The sequence below is a fragment of the Lissotriton vulgaris genome, chromosome 3_1, assembly GCF_964263255.1.
Source record: "Lissotriton vulgaris chromosome 3_1, aLisVul1.2, whole genome shotgun sequence".
Classification (NCBI taxonomy): domain Eukaryota; kingdom Metazoa; phylum Chordata; class Amphibia; order Caudata; family Salamandridae; genus Lissotriton; species Lissotriton vulgaris.
This window is the reverse complement of record NC_141689.1, coordinates 523804087-523820623: the sequence shown is the minus strand read 5'-3', so window position 1 is coordinate 523820623 and position 16537 is coordinate 523804087. Positions and strand designations below refer to the sequence as shown.

The window sequence follows — 16537 nt, the reverse complement described above, 5'->3', positions numbered from 1 at the left end:
CTGGAAAAGGCGCTCAGTGCGCTTTTATCAATGTTTTGGAATGAGTTAAGGCTAGAAATATCAGTACACAATTCACACACCAAGTTCCATGTAATAACTAAGTGGCTACTAATCACAGTGCAGACAATGAAAGTTCAAGTTTTAAAAAGCTTACAAAGCATGTTCGTCTGTGTTTTTTATTTTACCTGTCTCGCTGATGGAATTTAAGATGGTCTCTCTATAGGAAATTTGAAGAGGTCCAAGGTGTGTTTCCAGTTTGTACTCTCGCTTGATGCGGTCATGGATGATTTCAATGTGAAGCTCCCCCATGCCGCAGAGAATGGTCTAGGTACAACCACACAGAGACAGCATTTTAGCATGGCAAGAACCACATCAATCCCTATTAGCAATGAACTCAGTCACTGAGAATAGAACATGTTATTAGAACACCATGAAATGTAGCAATAAAAGTCATCCTACAATAGACAATTGATTAGATACAGCCTGAAGATGTCTTTCACTTTGTGGCAAGCAATACAGTGAACAGGTGCTTTTGCTGAGGTAAGCTGTACTTAGCAGACAGAAGTTCACAACACCCTGTCCTCATGGCTGCGTGCAATGAGAAAGACTACAATAGTGTAATTCTGAAAATTGAGTTATTGGAAGGCACAACGTAGCCCCATAACAGTCAAGTCAAGTCAATAAATTTATATAGCGCGCTACATACCCAGAGGGTCTCAAGGCGCTTGAAGAGGGGTGGGGAATTACTTGTCAACATGAAACATGAAACACAGCACAGAAAATTGTTTTCAGTATAATGTTAATGTCACCAAAACACTTCACTCATGAAGGCTGTTATCTTCCTAGAAAGAGTAACACATTAAAACAAGCATCGGCAAAGCCAACAGGCCAACCCATGTTGTATAGCTGTGCTGCTGCTGAGAAGCATGGCTAAAAATAGTAAAAAATGAAAAAAGCGCCACCACATGACCAGTGCTAACATGCTTTTTTTAAATTAAAAAAACATATGGGGAGTGGCACAAGAGAAGGACACAGGTGGGGGTGATGACACAGAGAATGGAAATCACAATGACAACGGGGGGTGGATGGGGAGGGCTGGCAAGGGAAACGGACAACGGAGGATGGATGGGAAGGCCTTGAGCAGCAAGATGACAATGGATGACAGACAAGAGGGGCTTGTGAAGCAGACTGATGAGAGAGGTACATATGTACTTATAGAAAACGTACACAGGCAGACATAAGGATTACATACACGGTCAAGATACACAGACATAGGTAACACATACAAACACAACGTATACAGTCGTATACAAACATACAGCAGGCAACATAAATGCATATAAATGTCCCGCCAGGAGAAAGTAACCCCGCCATATCACATATCGGATTCACCAGTCCTCATTTCACCAGCGGAGGATGTGGAGGATGAAAGACCTTGCCTCTGCTAAGACCCACACTTTGCTACTTTAGCTGAAATACTATGCAATAGCAAAATGTCTATCTATAATAAAAATATTCAGTATGGCTGTGACATTTTTGAGTAACAAACCATTTTCATTTGTTTTTTTACACTGCAAAAGCTAGGCCCATAAGGGTAGCAGCACGCTTTAAAGAGGTTGCCTGCAGATTGTGACAAAACGAGGGAGTTAAAGGGACAATATAGTTAAAGGGAGATTAAAAGGCATAGTTGTGGAGAAATCATAGGAAAAGAAAATAGGGAGAAACGCAGGTTATAGTATACAAAATGTACACTCATAATCAGTAGATTTACCCCGAGGTCGAGACTGACCAAACAAAGTCATGCACAATGTGCAAGAGCAAATGGGGATCTCTGAAAGGATAATCAATATAATTTGATGATTTGGGGATTACACATCAAATGGAGAAGTACCGATGTATCAGCGCCTAGTTTGATATATTGGACGTTGTACAGTGGATATTCTCCGTAGAAGTACATAAATCGCCTTGGAAATTAGGGGAATGCAGACGCTGGATGTCTAAAAGAGCTGTAGTGGACAGGCCCGGTGACTAATTTCTAATACAACGAATGCTAGTGCCTAGTGCCCAGAGTGTTGTTTAGAATCCCAAAGCCAAACACTATTGAAGGTCAGGGTGCTGAGTGCCAGGCTGCATAGACTTGATTTCACTCCAGCTCTCTTTAATCCACCACCAGGCACTCCCTGCCCCTTCATCTCACACACTGAGGTTCCTTTTAATACCTACTTTCTCCATTTATCACAGTTTTACCGTCTTCCTCTTCTTCCTTGTTTCTCACTTGTATGTTTTTCTCTCTATTGTTGAAAGTCTGGTGAAATAAAATAAGGACTGGTTTCCAAAATAAGTGCTGGTGGGTACCACCGGCTCAAATTCAGCACTGGACAGCCTGCATTATGCTTTTATCTTTTGCTGATCAGCTTGTAGATCGGCTGATCTAGGACTTCTATTATGGGCATGGTGTTTGGTTAAAAGGTCAGACCCTCAAAGACATATTTTGCAGTGTGTGTAACTCTTCAGAATCAAGAATGACAAAGAAAAATAAATCTAGAAGTTTCTATCAAATCACTTGTTCAGCTCATACACTGGAGAAAGAATGACTTGACTACTTGACGGTACTCTGGGATAGAAAGGATTGTTGAGTGCAGGGATAGCTATGTACAATGGAGACAGCAATGGTTTTGTTTCTATTAAGACTTGTTAACTTTCTAAATTCTTGTAACCAGTGACCTCCCCACCACCACCTTGTTTATTTTCTGTCATAAATATAGGATCAGATTTGGATATCATAGAGAAGAAGCCTAATGATTCTGTGGAAGAATAAGTTTTTGCAAAACCCAGGTTTTTGAGTGAAGCTTGCAAGTTGACTATGTAGCTTAACACTTACTTGTCCGGAATCTGGATCGATCTTCACTTTTAAACTTGGATCTTCACGCTGAAGACAGCTTAAGGCAAATTCTAAATCTGCAAATCAAATGTCCATGAAAATATAATAATGACACCTATGTAAAGAAAATACAGCACTATACATTTTACAATAGGACAGAAAAATACATTAAAATGTCCACACCCTTCTGAACATTGAACTATCTGAGATATTACAATCATTCCCTCAACTTCCTGCCCAGCTGTACTATGTCTCCAGTAAAGAGGTACACTGAAAGTAACCAATTTGTATTACTATTTTAATTGTGTCTGTACCACCTCTGCCAGAATGCAGTTTATTTATTATCTTCTTTAAAACAAAAAAAGACATGTTCTAACCAAAAGTAGGCAGGCTACACCTTGTTACCCTATGGTTGCCATAATCACGTAATCTGAAAATATATTCAGTTCCAATACTATATTCCTAGCTCTTCATCATCTCCCATCAACTTCTTCTTTCGAGACAGTATAGATCTGCTCTCTTGGACTCTCTATTTTTATGAATAATAATATATCCTGGTGGTATTAAAATGTCAAACGTAGTGATGTATGGGCCCTGACCAAAGTCTCTGTCAGTCTAAGTTTATGGTAATCAGATTGTGTTAAATTTTATGAATGCCTATGGCATACTTGAAAGTGTGTTGGTCAAGCTTACTTTTTAAAATAGGTTGGGACTTATTAAAGATTCTCATTCTGTAAGGAATTGGTTTAGTCAGCTTATCAATTTGCTCAGATCACTGTTTTCTGAATAGGTTGAATGGATTGATCCCCAGGGTGCTTTGTAGCTTCCATCCAGAGGTCTATACCGTGGGTCAAAACTTATGTCCACTCGGAGGGAGGTCTTTAGAATGACAGAGATTTCACCTTTTGGGCTTTTTAGATTGTTAGTGCTCTTGTTGTTGAAGCACTATGAATGGCATGCAGCCATAAAGGTATTTTTGCTGTAAAAGATCTCTTGCTTATGGATTTGATTAGTAATGTACCCTTGGAGTAGATGCAATTGCATTCTTGAGATGAGAAGGTAAGTCTCCCGTGGTATCACGTTACGTTGTTTATTCTCATTACACCTGAGTATTGTTCTGTAGACATGCAAGAATAATTCAACTGGCTGAATATTTATTACTTGGGTATGGTAGGAAGTGGATTTAAAAGGCCCATTGTAACTTCAAATAGACTTTTCTTTATTGATGTGTCATTTAAGATCCTAACCAACTTTGAGTCTCACCGCTGATATAGTGGTCCGCCGGCCAAATTTCACTGTGGGAGGACCTTACATTTGGCCACGGGGAGACTACTCTATCTCCACCGTGACCAAACCGCTCCGACGGCCGAACGGAGTTAGCGCTGTCGGAGAAATGGCCGCTCGGAGAGATACTGATGTCCACCCACCCAATCGGGATGGATGCACATGAAGCCATTTTTTTATTGTCTGTCACCAACAGGCAAACCCTGTCGGTGAGGTACAGTAAAAATCAAATAATGGTGCTCACCATGGAGGATGATTCCTATGGCGAGGGGAGGATTACGTGTTTTATTTTCAAAAAGAAAATCCCATTCCGTTTCAGACGCAGCCCTGCCCCAAACAGTAAGGCTCATTGACAGGAACCACTGTAATAGTGATTCCTGTCAATTCATTATAAATGAAAGCCTGCTTGGAGGTCATTTATAATTTGGCAGTAGGTCCTTTGCAATGGTGATGGAGTAATTTACTCCATCCCCATAACAGAACCACAAGCCGTCCGTGAAAATATAAATCAGCCCTTTCTGTGTTCTACTTATCACTAGACAAACATACAGCTCAATAAGTCATGCTCTTATTGATTTAAAAAATAACACCACTTTACAAGATGTAGACAGAGGCAGTAACACCATTATTAATCACAGTGGGAGAACATCTACAAATGCAAAAAGAACAGTTGATGGACAGAATGATGAACAATGTCAAACATTCACCCACAGTCTGAGATCTGTGCCTAAATCCATTGTTTTTTTGCTCACCATGCCAATCCAGTTTGGACACAGCCATATGTAAATCAGTCTTGACCCTGCTCCCCATGAGAACAGTCCAGCCCGAACTGCCAGGCTGGACTGTTCCTATGAGGAGCAGGGTCAAAGTTGATTTCCATAGGATTGTGTCCAAACTGAGGTGGCATGATGAGCAAAAGAATGATGGGTTGGGATGCTACCAAGAGGGATCACTGGTATGCCCAGATGTGGGTCCCATGCTCACTGTGAGGCTGGAACTAAGTTGTATCCGTTGATGACCCCATAACTAGGGCAAAACCAGTTCTGGGTTGCTTGTGTTCCGGTTCAAGGAAGACCTGGCCTGGCAGTTCGAGCTGGACTGTTCCCATGAGAAATAGGGTTAAGGCTGATTTGCATAAGGATGGGTCCAAACTGAGGTGACAAGGTGAGCAAAACAGCAATGAGTTGGGATGCTACCCCCAGCGATCGCCAGTGGTTAGACAAATATCAAGGATTCCTCCCATCACCTTTTTGTGTGTTCCATGTACCACCCTAAGTGGCATGGATATGCCAAGACATGGGCCCTATATTCTCAGTGTGTCACTGAAACAAAGCTCTACTGGGCTGATAAGCCCATAACTAGGGCAAAACAGGTCCTGGTTGCTTGAAGTCCGGTTCAGGGAGGACCTGGCCTGGCAGGTCCAGCTGGACTGTTCCCATGAGGAGCAGGGTCAAGGTTGATATGCATATGGTTGGGTCCAAGCTAATATAGCCTGGTGAGCAAAGGAACGATGGGTTGGGATGCTGCCACGAGCAATCACCATTGGTAAGACAAATTGCAAGCATTCCTCCCATCATTCATCCCATCTTAACATTTGTATTACAAATGTGGCACTTTGTAATTATAAAATGGCACTAATTTGAATTTTCTCACATGTGGCACACTGCAATTGCAAAAAGGCACAGATTCAAATGTTCTCACAACCAACCAAGGTAAATCGTAAAGGTGAGCTTTACTATGCTTATTCAAGCTTGCGAATGTTCTACTAACACTGACATTAAATAAATTATAATTATGAATGTATCAATCCAAGCAATAGTACATTCTGTGCAATCTTAAGTTACAGCCTTGTAAAAGTGCAGTTGCATGTGAAAATTAAGTTATGCCTGGTCAAGTTTGAACTGGACTATATTTGCAATATAATATTGCAACACTGGGACTCCTTTCAACATAATTTATTTTGCACCACTGAAGGAACAATTTGATCACAGTTTTATTTTACACACCTAATGTTAACTGCATTCTCCAATTTTTTTTTAAAAACTCTTTATTGATCATTTTCATAAATACATCCTTAAGTATATTGGCAGTAAACAATACAATAATATGAATTCTAACAGTTCAATAGCCAAATAAATAATCCAAGAAACCGTATTAAATCTGGTCACCCACCTACGCTCTCAATGGAGTGATTATGGAGTGATTATGGATCCTTACCCTAAACTCATGAATGTGTCCGGGTCCTCGACCAACGCTGCTCAGTACCGCAATCACAACGTCGCCTGCACTCATACTTGTGTCCCAGCCACTCATCTGTTCCCTTCATTTATCTACCGCTGACTCCCCAGGAGTCGGCCCAGGTGTGTCCTCAGGGGGCCCAGGCAATTGTGTGTGCGCTCCATTGTCACTCCTCCCCGGTCGTGTCTTGGAGCTCTCTCAGCAGCGCATCCCATGATACAAGATCCTCTTGCAATTTGGCATCTCGCCAGCTGGCCTTCATATGCACTTCCTCTACAATCACCCAATATGTCACATTCTTGTACCACAATGCAACCAAGGGTACTCTGTTCTCCAACCAACCAACTACAACTTTCCTCTTCGCCAGTGCCAATGCCAACAGTAGAAACTTTGAAACTGTTGAAACTCCTCTCACCCATTTTACGACCCCCATGATACAGGGGGTTCTGCTTTATTTGGGAAACCTGTCACTGCGATCAGTGGTTGGACCACCGCCAACCAAAAGGCATGCACTGCTGGACATGTCCAGGCCAAATACAGGAAGGAGGCGTCCGCCATTCCACACCTCGGACAATTTGAGCTTCTGCCACTGTACATCCTATGCAGTCTAACAAATATCATGTACTTCCTATGAATATAATTAAAGGGAGTCAGGTTCTACCTGGCATTACATGAGACCTGCTCCACTAGCATACAAGTCATTTGCCACTCTGCATCCGTGAGGGGGGCTTCAATGTCCTTTTCCAGGCCCTTCTAGCTCTGGGTTCGATCTCCACTATGTCAGTCTTAAGGGCGGTATAAAACAGTGACACCAGGTGTCTCACCGTCCCAGCCATCAACATCCCCTGCAAAGTTGCTGATTGTCATGGTCTCTCAGGGAATTCCATCCAGATTTCCCGCACAGTGTTAGCTAGCTTAGAACATTGGAAAAACTGACCGCACAGAGAAAGCCTCAAGGGCCTCAGCAAAGGTAAGGAATCCCTTCTCTGGGTATAGCACTCTCATATTTTTAATTAGTTACTCTTAAGACATTTAATTCCAAGGCCGGATCAACAAAATTTTGAGTAGGATCTCTCTTTCGTATACACTTTTTTTAATACTACCATTACTATCTTGTGCATTATTGTCTACCGAAAAGGCTTTAAAAGAAGTGCACTTAATAGTTAGCTATACCTGGTTGTCTGGCCAATGATGGAGGCTCAATTGTGCAAAAGAATACTGGCTCTGGGATTTCAATACCAGCCAAAATGAGGCTCTCTGATGCTTTGCTTTGGGCACACTTGTTTCCAGATTCTCGTCCAGCTCTGCGGGCTGCAGCAATAGCAGCAGATTTAGATGACGCAAGCGTGTCTCCTGTCGCAGTCTGAAAAAAAGAGACAATTAACCCTGAACATTAAAGTGACCTACATCTTATCTCATAATTCACTGCACGCCATTATTATCTAGAATCCTTGTGGCCCGAATCAGTCAATATATAAATTATAAGTATCCTTGTACTTAATGATTCATCCATTACAATATAAAGAAAGAATAAAAACAGTTATATTTGTCTTATAACAAATACAAATTGAAAGTATGAGAAAAACACTGACGTGGTAGAGGGGAGAAAACGAGGGAGGAGTTGGGGAGAATTTAAAGCGCATAGGAGTGGAAAGGCTAGAAAGGGAGGAGAAGTTAGAGTGAGCTATGAATACTCCAAAGTGCCAAAGCCAACACAGCTTGTTCATAGGCAGAGATTATCCAAATCAACCTAAAGTATGCTTAGTGCGCTCAAATTAATATGAATGTATCACTAAATGCAAATCAGCAAAATAAATCAGCAAGATACAAACTGGAATCAACTATAAATAACCAGCCAATCAGAATTAGGACATTTGAGTCAATACTATGGGTGCAAAGACCATCACTGGTACTCCTTATAATAGAGCTTGCCATTAGGTCAAGAGATTCAACTCAGTGGACAACATCAATTGCGGAAACTTCCGCCAAAAATACATGAGGGTAAGCCCTAGAAATTTGTTTTCCTATTATTGAGATTTCAGTTTTTTGCACTTAAACAAATGAAGCTTACTTTTGTTTGGTTGAAGCACTTTGCAATACGAACCTGATTTTCCCTGCTTTTCTCTAGGTGGGTGTATATCTTGGGGAATCAGCACACATTTGGAACTGCACTTAATGTTGATCTAACAGTTGGGTGAGGGGAGGTTTGGAGATACTGAAGAATAAAGAACCCTGTGATATTATAGAACGCTCTAGGGAAAAAGAAGAAAGATATGGTCCAATACATAATTGCTGCCTTTAATTATTAGGGAAGATCTAATCCAACCCAGGGCCCCACTGGATAAACCAACATATTACTTTAGACTCCTCATTAGGTTGATACAGTCAAAATGTGTTATTTATTTTGCTAATAAATTTGGCGCCATTTGACAAAACCCTTATTCCTATACAAATTCTATAGGAAAATTAGACAACGATACAGAAAAAACGCCTTAACAGAATTACACCAAATTTAGCAGTATGCTAGATATTTATCCAGGAAGTGGGTTTTTTGATTTGGTGTAAATCTGTTTGGCTGTGTTGACGAAATCAAGGTAAAATAAATAGAGGTATCTATTGCGTTGGGGCTCCCATGGGAAAAAAACAAAAAAAGAATTCTGATTGGCTATTCCTGTGGGACGAAGCAATATGTTGAGGCCCCAAAAAGAATGCAGCTGCCAACAAGTGTGGCCATTATTTATGTCAAGTAATAAAGGACCTTCACTATTAACCTAGCCATTGAAATATCCTAGCGTAGTGCCCTGGTGAAAATCAGTCCATTATTGTAATTGTATTTGCATTTATATAGCGCTAACTACCCCTGATGAGGCGCCGAAGAGCTTTTTAACGAGTAGCACGCTACTCCAAAACCCAACAAGCATTTGCAATGCAATAGGGCTCGCATTAGTAAAGTTTGAGGGATTAGTATTGTAAATGACAAATTTATTATTTATGTTTTTGTTTTGAAATTTTGGAAATTAATAACTTGCTAATAGTGTTAACTTGTTGAAATGTGACACCTATAGCATTTGTAATCCGTTGCTTGTGCTACACAAGGGCCGATATAACAGCAAGTTTAAACATATGCAACAGAAGCAATGAGTGAGAGTTACCACGGACAGCAGGACAACGGCGGGGTGTGAAAGGAACTACAGACAGCAAGAGGAGGGCAGGCCTGCGGCCGTGAATAAGTGACGGCGGGGGCGGGGCAGCGAAGCTTTTGATGTGCCAAATGCTGCTGGGGAACCGAGTTGGAGCCTCGGCGTGGGCTCAGCATCCTGCGATTCTGATCAAATCACTTTATCTCCCTGCGCCTACCACACAATGAAAGTGTCCTTGTGTAACATAACTGGTGCTCATGTGAAGCGCTCCAATACCTGGCAGAAATTGCAAATGATTTCAAGTGAGTGGTATGTGGCATGGCATCAAAACATGACATCTTGAAAGCTATGAAAATAACTATGGGTACTCCTTTCATCATCCTCATGAGGGTGAACGGCTGAGTTGAGTCTGGGACACTTCTCTGTTGTCAACGTTCCTCTTCTGAGCTATCTTTCCTTCTGTACTAATTTTCACGATGAGAGGTTGGAGTCCGTTGCTTGTGCTACACAAGGGCCAATATAACAGCAAGTTTAAACATATGCAACAGAAGCAATGAGTGAGAGTTACCACGGACAGCAGGACAACGGCGGGGGTGAAAGGAACTACAGACAGCAAGAGAGGGCAGGCCTGCGGCCGTGAATAAGTGCTGGCGGGGGGCGGGGCAGCGAAGCCTTTGATGTGCCAAATGCTGCTGGAGAACCGAGTTGGAGCCTCGGAATGGGCTCAGCATCCTGTGATTCTGATCAAATCACTTTATCTCCCTGCGCCTACCACACAATGAAAGTGTCCTTGTGTAACATAACTGGTGCTCATGTGAAGCGCTCCAATACCTGCGGGTCGAGTTCGCGTTATATAAAATCTGCACACAAAAGAAGCTATGAGCAGAACGGGCTGCAAGGCGATTCAGGGTAATCGCTGAAGAGTAAAGGGATCAATATACGCACATCCGTTTTAGTTGGAGAGCAAAGGTCACTAGTCTGAGTTTGGGAAGATCCAGAACAGATAGAAAGAGCGCATAGCTCTATTTTAGCAGGACTGGCTGGGGCAATCTACCGAAATGAGAGGTGACATGTTTCCAAGTATCTCTAATGACAGGCAGCGCAGAGTGCATGCATTCTTTATAGCAGACGGAGCATAAACGCAACTCAGGACCAGAGCAAGAGGAACATTTACCAAACAAGCACTGGGGGAAGAGAGCACGGCCTGCGGCCGTGAATAAGTGACGGCGGGGGGCGGGGTTAGAGAGCAAAGGGCACTAGCACTGAAGGAAGAGAGCACGGCCTGCGGCCGTGAATAAGTGACGGCAGAACATTTACCAAACAAGCACTGGGGGAAGAGAGCACGGCCTGCGGCCGTGAATAAGTGACGGCGGAACATTTACCAAACAAGCACTGGGGGAAGAAAGCACGGCCTGCGGCCGTGAATAAGTGACGGCGGGGGGCGGGGCAGCGAAGCCTTTGATGTGCCAAATGCTGCTGGCAGGGGTAAGGATCGGACAAGCTTGTCCACGAGCTCGTGAACTGTTGGGAATCCTCCTTGAGGACATCCAATCAGCTGCCTGAAGAGAGCCTTTGGGGAAAGAAGCAGATCAGCGACATAAGGGCTCCCCCTGTTCTATTTCTGCGAAATAGAAAAGGGACGAGCCCTAAAAAGGATTAGTGCTGAATTAGTATAGGGAAACATTACTTAATTTGAGCAGTGGATATGTGAGTCTGTTAGATGGATTGAAAAGAATAATGGAAGGATAAAAGAGGGAAGGGTGTTTATTTGGGAATCATAGCAATAGGAGGAGGTTTGGGATGAGTAAAGGAGAGATGGAGGTGGGTAGAGTCTCTAGATTTGGATTAGGGAGAAAAATGAGGTATCGGATTCTAGGAGGGATACATGAGGGTTTAGAAAGGCTTGTTTGGGAGATCTGAAGGGTAAAAGATTTGAGATGATGCAAGGAGGGATATAGGTGGGAAGAGGCTAGAAAGGGTTCTTTTGGGGATCATAGTAGCAGAATGAGTTTTGGGAAGAGTCAGATTGGAGGTAGAGGATCTATTGAGAAGCAGAAATGTTTTTCTTTTAACACTAGGAGTAAAGGAATAAATACATAGATACATAAGTACTTTAATTTTTTGTGTGTTTTTAAAAAATATTTGTCCTTTTTTACCTTTTAATAATTTTATAGAGAAGCAATTGTAAACAAATAGTTATGATAAAACAATTTAATTTTGTGATAGATAAATAAACAGGGAACCATAAGCATCTAATCAAATAACTTATATGAAAACTATGCAGTACCCTATTTACATGTTAAGCATGCAATAATATAACCATAAGTAATACGTAAATTTGTTAAGGACACCTAATGAATATCTATATATTTAAAAAAATAATTATTATACACATTTATACAAAAGGAATACACGTATCCAGATGCATACATATGATCAGAAAAAATGTTTATACACACAGAGAATGGTCCTTATGCCTTACCTGCTCACATGCGGTGTACATTCCCTCCCTGGGCTTGCAACTGACCCCCTACCCTGCCCCCTCAAGGAGACAAGATAGAGAAGGCTACAATCTAATACATCTTTTTTGCTCAGAGAGGTTCAGAATCAAGGACGAGTACTTGTTTGTCTCAGAAACAGTGAGATTCGATGTAACAAAATACCTATCTGGAGACTTTGATACAAAAGAATAACAATCCACACTTAAACATCCATTGACATTAAGGAAAATGCTACTTACCAGTATGCATCTGTTCTTGGCATGTAGAGCTGCAGAGTTGCACACTATGCATAGATTGCCACCTAGTGTTGGGCCCGGATGTTTGCAGATTGTTTTGTAGAAAAGTCTTTGGAAGTTACGGGATAGGTGTCTCCTCCTTTGGATGATACTGCGCATGGTCATCGGCTCCATCCCCAGATCGTTTTTCGCCATTAGGGAAGTGATGGAGCTGTATAAGAGATAGTGATGTCCATGTGATATGTATCTAAGTAAGATAATACTGGAACAGATAAAGGTAGCCGGGGAGGCGGGTGGGCGTGTGCAACTCTGCAGCTCTACATGCCAAGAACAGATGCATACTGGTAAGTAGCATTTTCCGTTCGAGGCATATGTGCTGCAGATTGCACACTATGCATAGATTACATAGCAGTACCCACACCTAGCGGCGACCACCCGTATCTGTTGCAGTGGTTTGAAACAGAGTTTTTAGTACAGCCTGGCCCACAGTGGCTTGTTGTTTAGTTTGCACATCTACACAGTAATGCTTTGTGAATGTGTGCGGTGTAGCCCATGTGGCTGCTTTGCATATGTCATCTAGGGGAATGTTCCCTACGAATGCAATTGAAGCCCCTATTTTCCTGGTAGAATGGGCTTTTGGTGGGATTGTTAATGTGTGTTTACCTTTTTGATAACATATTTGTATGCATTTAACAATCCACCTAGCGATCCCGGACTTTGAAATGGGATTGCCTTTATGTGGCGGTGAGAAAGACACAAAAAGTTGTTTTGTCTTACGAAAGGTTTGTGTTCTTTCAATGTAGTACAGTAATGCTCTCTTGATATCTAAAGTGTGTAGCGTTCTTTCTGTGACTGTTTGAGATGCGAGAAAAACACGGGCAGTTCAACAGATTGATTTAGATGAAAAGGGGAAATGACTTTTGGAAGGAATTTTGGATTTGTACGAAGAAATACCTTGTTATGATGCATTTGCAGAAAGGGTTCCTGAATGGTAAATGCTTGTAGTTCACTAACCCTTCTGAGAGACGTAATGGCTACTAGGAAAGCTACCTTTTTGATAACATATTTGTATGCATTTAACAATCCACCTAGCGATCCCGGACTTTGAAATGGGATTGCCTTTATGTGGCGGTGAGAAAGACACAAAAAGTTGTTTTGTCTTACGAAAGGTTTGTGTTCTTTCAATGTAGTACAGTAATGCTCTCTTGACATCTAAAGTGTGTAGCGTTCTTTCTGTGACTGTTTGAGATGCGAGAAAAACACGGGCAGTTCAACAGATTGATTTAGATGAAAAGGGGAAATGACTTTTGGAAGGAATTTTGGATTTGTACGAAGAAATACCTTGTTATGATGCATTTGCAGAAAGGGTTCCTGAATGGTAAATGCTTGTAGTTCACTAACCCTTCTGAGAGACGTAATGGCTACTAGGAAAGCTACTTTCCAGGTTAGAAATTGCAATTCGCATTTATGTAATGGTTCGAAGGGAGGTCCCATTAACCTTGTGAGAACTACATTTAGATTCCACACTGGTGCGGGTAGTGTTCTGGGAGGAATTATTCTTTTGAGTCCTTCCATGAAAGCTTTAATAACTGGCACTCTAAAAAGAGATAGATGTTGTCTATTTTGCAATATGCTGCAAGGTGTAACCTGATAGACATGTAGGCTAAGTTACACTTTTGAAGGTGCAGTAAATATCCAATGATGTGTTGAATAGACACATCTAGAGGATCAATTTGGTTGTTTTGGCAGTATATCACAAAACTTTTCTTCTTAGCAGCGTAACATGCTCTAATGGTGGGGTGTCTAGCTTCTTTGATAACGTTCATACAGTCTGGGGGAAGGTTGAGGTAACGAAACTCTATAACCTCACAAGCCAGATCGCTAGGTTGAGCTGAGCTGGGTCCGGGTGCCTGATCTCGCCACGGTTCTGCTGCGTTAATAGGCGTGGAGATAGGTTTCGTTTTTGGTGTGGTACTACAGACATTTGCAACACCGTGGTGTACCACGGTTGTCTGGCCCAAGTTGGAGCAATCAGGATGAGCATTAGGGAATGTTGCTGTAGTTTACGCACCACTAATGGAATTAGTGGCAGAGGAGGAAAAGCGTAAGCAAATAGTTTTGACCAGTTCATCCATATCGCATTGCCTTTGGACAATGCGTGTGGGTATCTGGCGGCAAAGTTTTGGCATTTTACGTTTTCGTGGGTGGCAAAGAGGTCTATTTGAGGTTGTCCCCACATTTGAAAGAGTGGATGAAGAATTGTGGATAAAGTTCCCATTCGTGGATTTGCTGAGTTTGTCAACTTAGCAGATTTGCCATGGTGTTTTGTACTCCTGGAACGTGTTGGGCTAATAGGAAGATCTTTACTGGTATAGCCCATCTCCATATCTGCTGTGCTAACTGAGAGAGCTGCAGAGAGTGTGTACCTCCCTGTTTGTTTATGTAGTACATAGCTGTCATATTGTCTGTGCGGACTAGGACAGCTTTGCCTGACACTTGAGTTTGAAAAGCTTTTAGGGCTAGAAATCCAGCTAGTAACTTTAGGTGGTTGATGTGGAGTAGCTTTTGTTGCGGTGTCCACCTGCCTTGCGTGGTGTGATACAGGAGGTGAGCTCCCCAGCCGGAGAGCGATGTGTCCGCTGTTAAGACTACTTGAGGAACTGGCTCAAGAAACGGTCGCCCTTTGGAAAGATTTTTGGTGTTCCACCATTGCAGAGAACGATGAGTCCGACCGTACACCAACACTAGGTCTGTTAGTTGACCTTGAGCCTGGTTCCATTGGCGTGCTAGGCACTCTTGAAGTGGACGCATTTGCAATCTTGCGTGAGGAACTATGAATATGCAAGATGCCATCATTCCAAATAGCTGCATGAACACTCGAGCTGGTAGTGAGTGTTGCGGCTTGAATTTTGTTAGAAGAGTCTGTACACTTGTTATCCGTGCTGGAGAGGGATACGCTAGTGTTAACTGGGTGTTTATTGTAGCGCCCAGATACTGTTGTATATGTGAGGGTTGTAGATGCAACTTGTTGTGATTTACTGTGAATCCCAAGTCGTGAAGCAGTTGAATGGTAGCGTGAGTGTGTTGTACACACTGGCTGTTTGAGCTGGCTTTTATGAGCCAGTCATCCAGATATGGGAAGACATGAATGTGTTGTATTCTTAATTGAGCCGCTATCACTGCTAGGAATTTGGTAAACACCCTTGGCGCTGTTGTGGCTCCGAATGGGAGCACTTTGAACTGGTAGTCCTGCCCGTCTAGCACAAATCTGAGATATTTTCTGTGCGCTGCGTGGATGGGAATATGGAAGTAGGCGTCCTTGAGATCTAGAGTGGCAAGGAAGTCGTTTAATCCCAGTAGTGGGAGGACCTGTTGAAGTGTGACCATATGAAAATGGTCCGACTGAATGTAAATGTTTAGAGGTCTGAGGTCTAACATGGGTCTTAGAGATCCGTCCGTTTTTGGTATTAGGAAATACAGTGAGTATACTCCTTTGTTTTTCTGGTGCTCTGGAACTATCTCTATTGCATTTTTCTGCAGGAGGGATATTACCTCTTGTCTGAGCAATGTTAAATGTTCCTGTGACATTGGACGCTGCCTGGGTGGTATGTTTGGGGGGGGGGGGGGGGAGTAGATTGTAGTTCCAGACAGTAACTTGATTGAATAATTTGTAACACCCACTTGTCTGATGTGATGTTTTCCCAGGCTGGCAGGTACTGTTGGAGTCTTCCCCCGACCTGAGTGGAGAGGGGCGGGGAAGGGGAAGGGAGTCATTGGGCAGGGGTGGAGGCAGAGCGGGAATTATTATTTTTACCTATGCCCTTGTTATTGTTACCCCTGTACTCGCCCCTTTGGTAGCCCTTGCCGTAAGTGGATTGTGTGGGGGCTTTGTATGAGGCAGAGGCTGTGTCTGAGGAATATCCTCTGGTGCCACCTCTAAAGGATGAGCGGCAAAATGAACGTCTGGGAGCCTGCAACTGCAGGGCTCCCATAGATTTGGTGGTTTCTGTATCTTTTTTCATTTTTTCAAGGGATACATCCACGTTGGGTCCAAATAGGGGTTGCTCATCGAAAGGTTGATTTAGAATGGCATTTTGTACCTCAGGTTTGAATCCTGATATACGTAGCCAGGCATGTCTGCGTAGCAGGACGCTGGTGTTAACTGCTCTAGACGCAGTATCAGTTGTGTCAAGGGCACATCTAATGGAGGTATTTGTAATGTTCTTACCCTCTTGGATGAGTTCATGTGCCCTATAC

The 16537-nt window shown here is 42.5% G+C and overlaps 1 protein-coding gene across 2 annotated transcripts in view; it reads right to left on the bottom strand.

Annotated features, from left to right (window-relative positions):
• The window catches only part of GFM2 (GTP dependent ribosome recycling factor mitochondrial 2), a 336627-nt gene that overhangs the window by 69005 nt on the left and 251085 nt on the right, over nucleotides 1–16537 (bottom strand). For both annotated transcript variants that reach the window (XM_086960777.1, XM_086960778.1), the window contains 3 exons: nucleotides 7577–7766; nucleotides 2882–2958; nucleotides 186–324 (listed from right to left, as the gene is read on the bottom strand). In XM_086960777.1, coding sequence (XP_086816903.1) covers nucleotides 186–324; nucleotides 2882–2958; nucleotides 7577–7766 — 406 coding nt within the window. The remainder of the gene's footprint in view (nucleotides 1–185; nucleotides 325–2881; nucleotides 2959–7576; nucleotides 7767–16537) is intronic.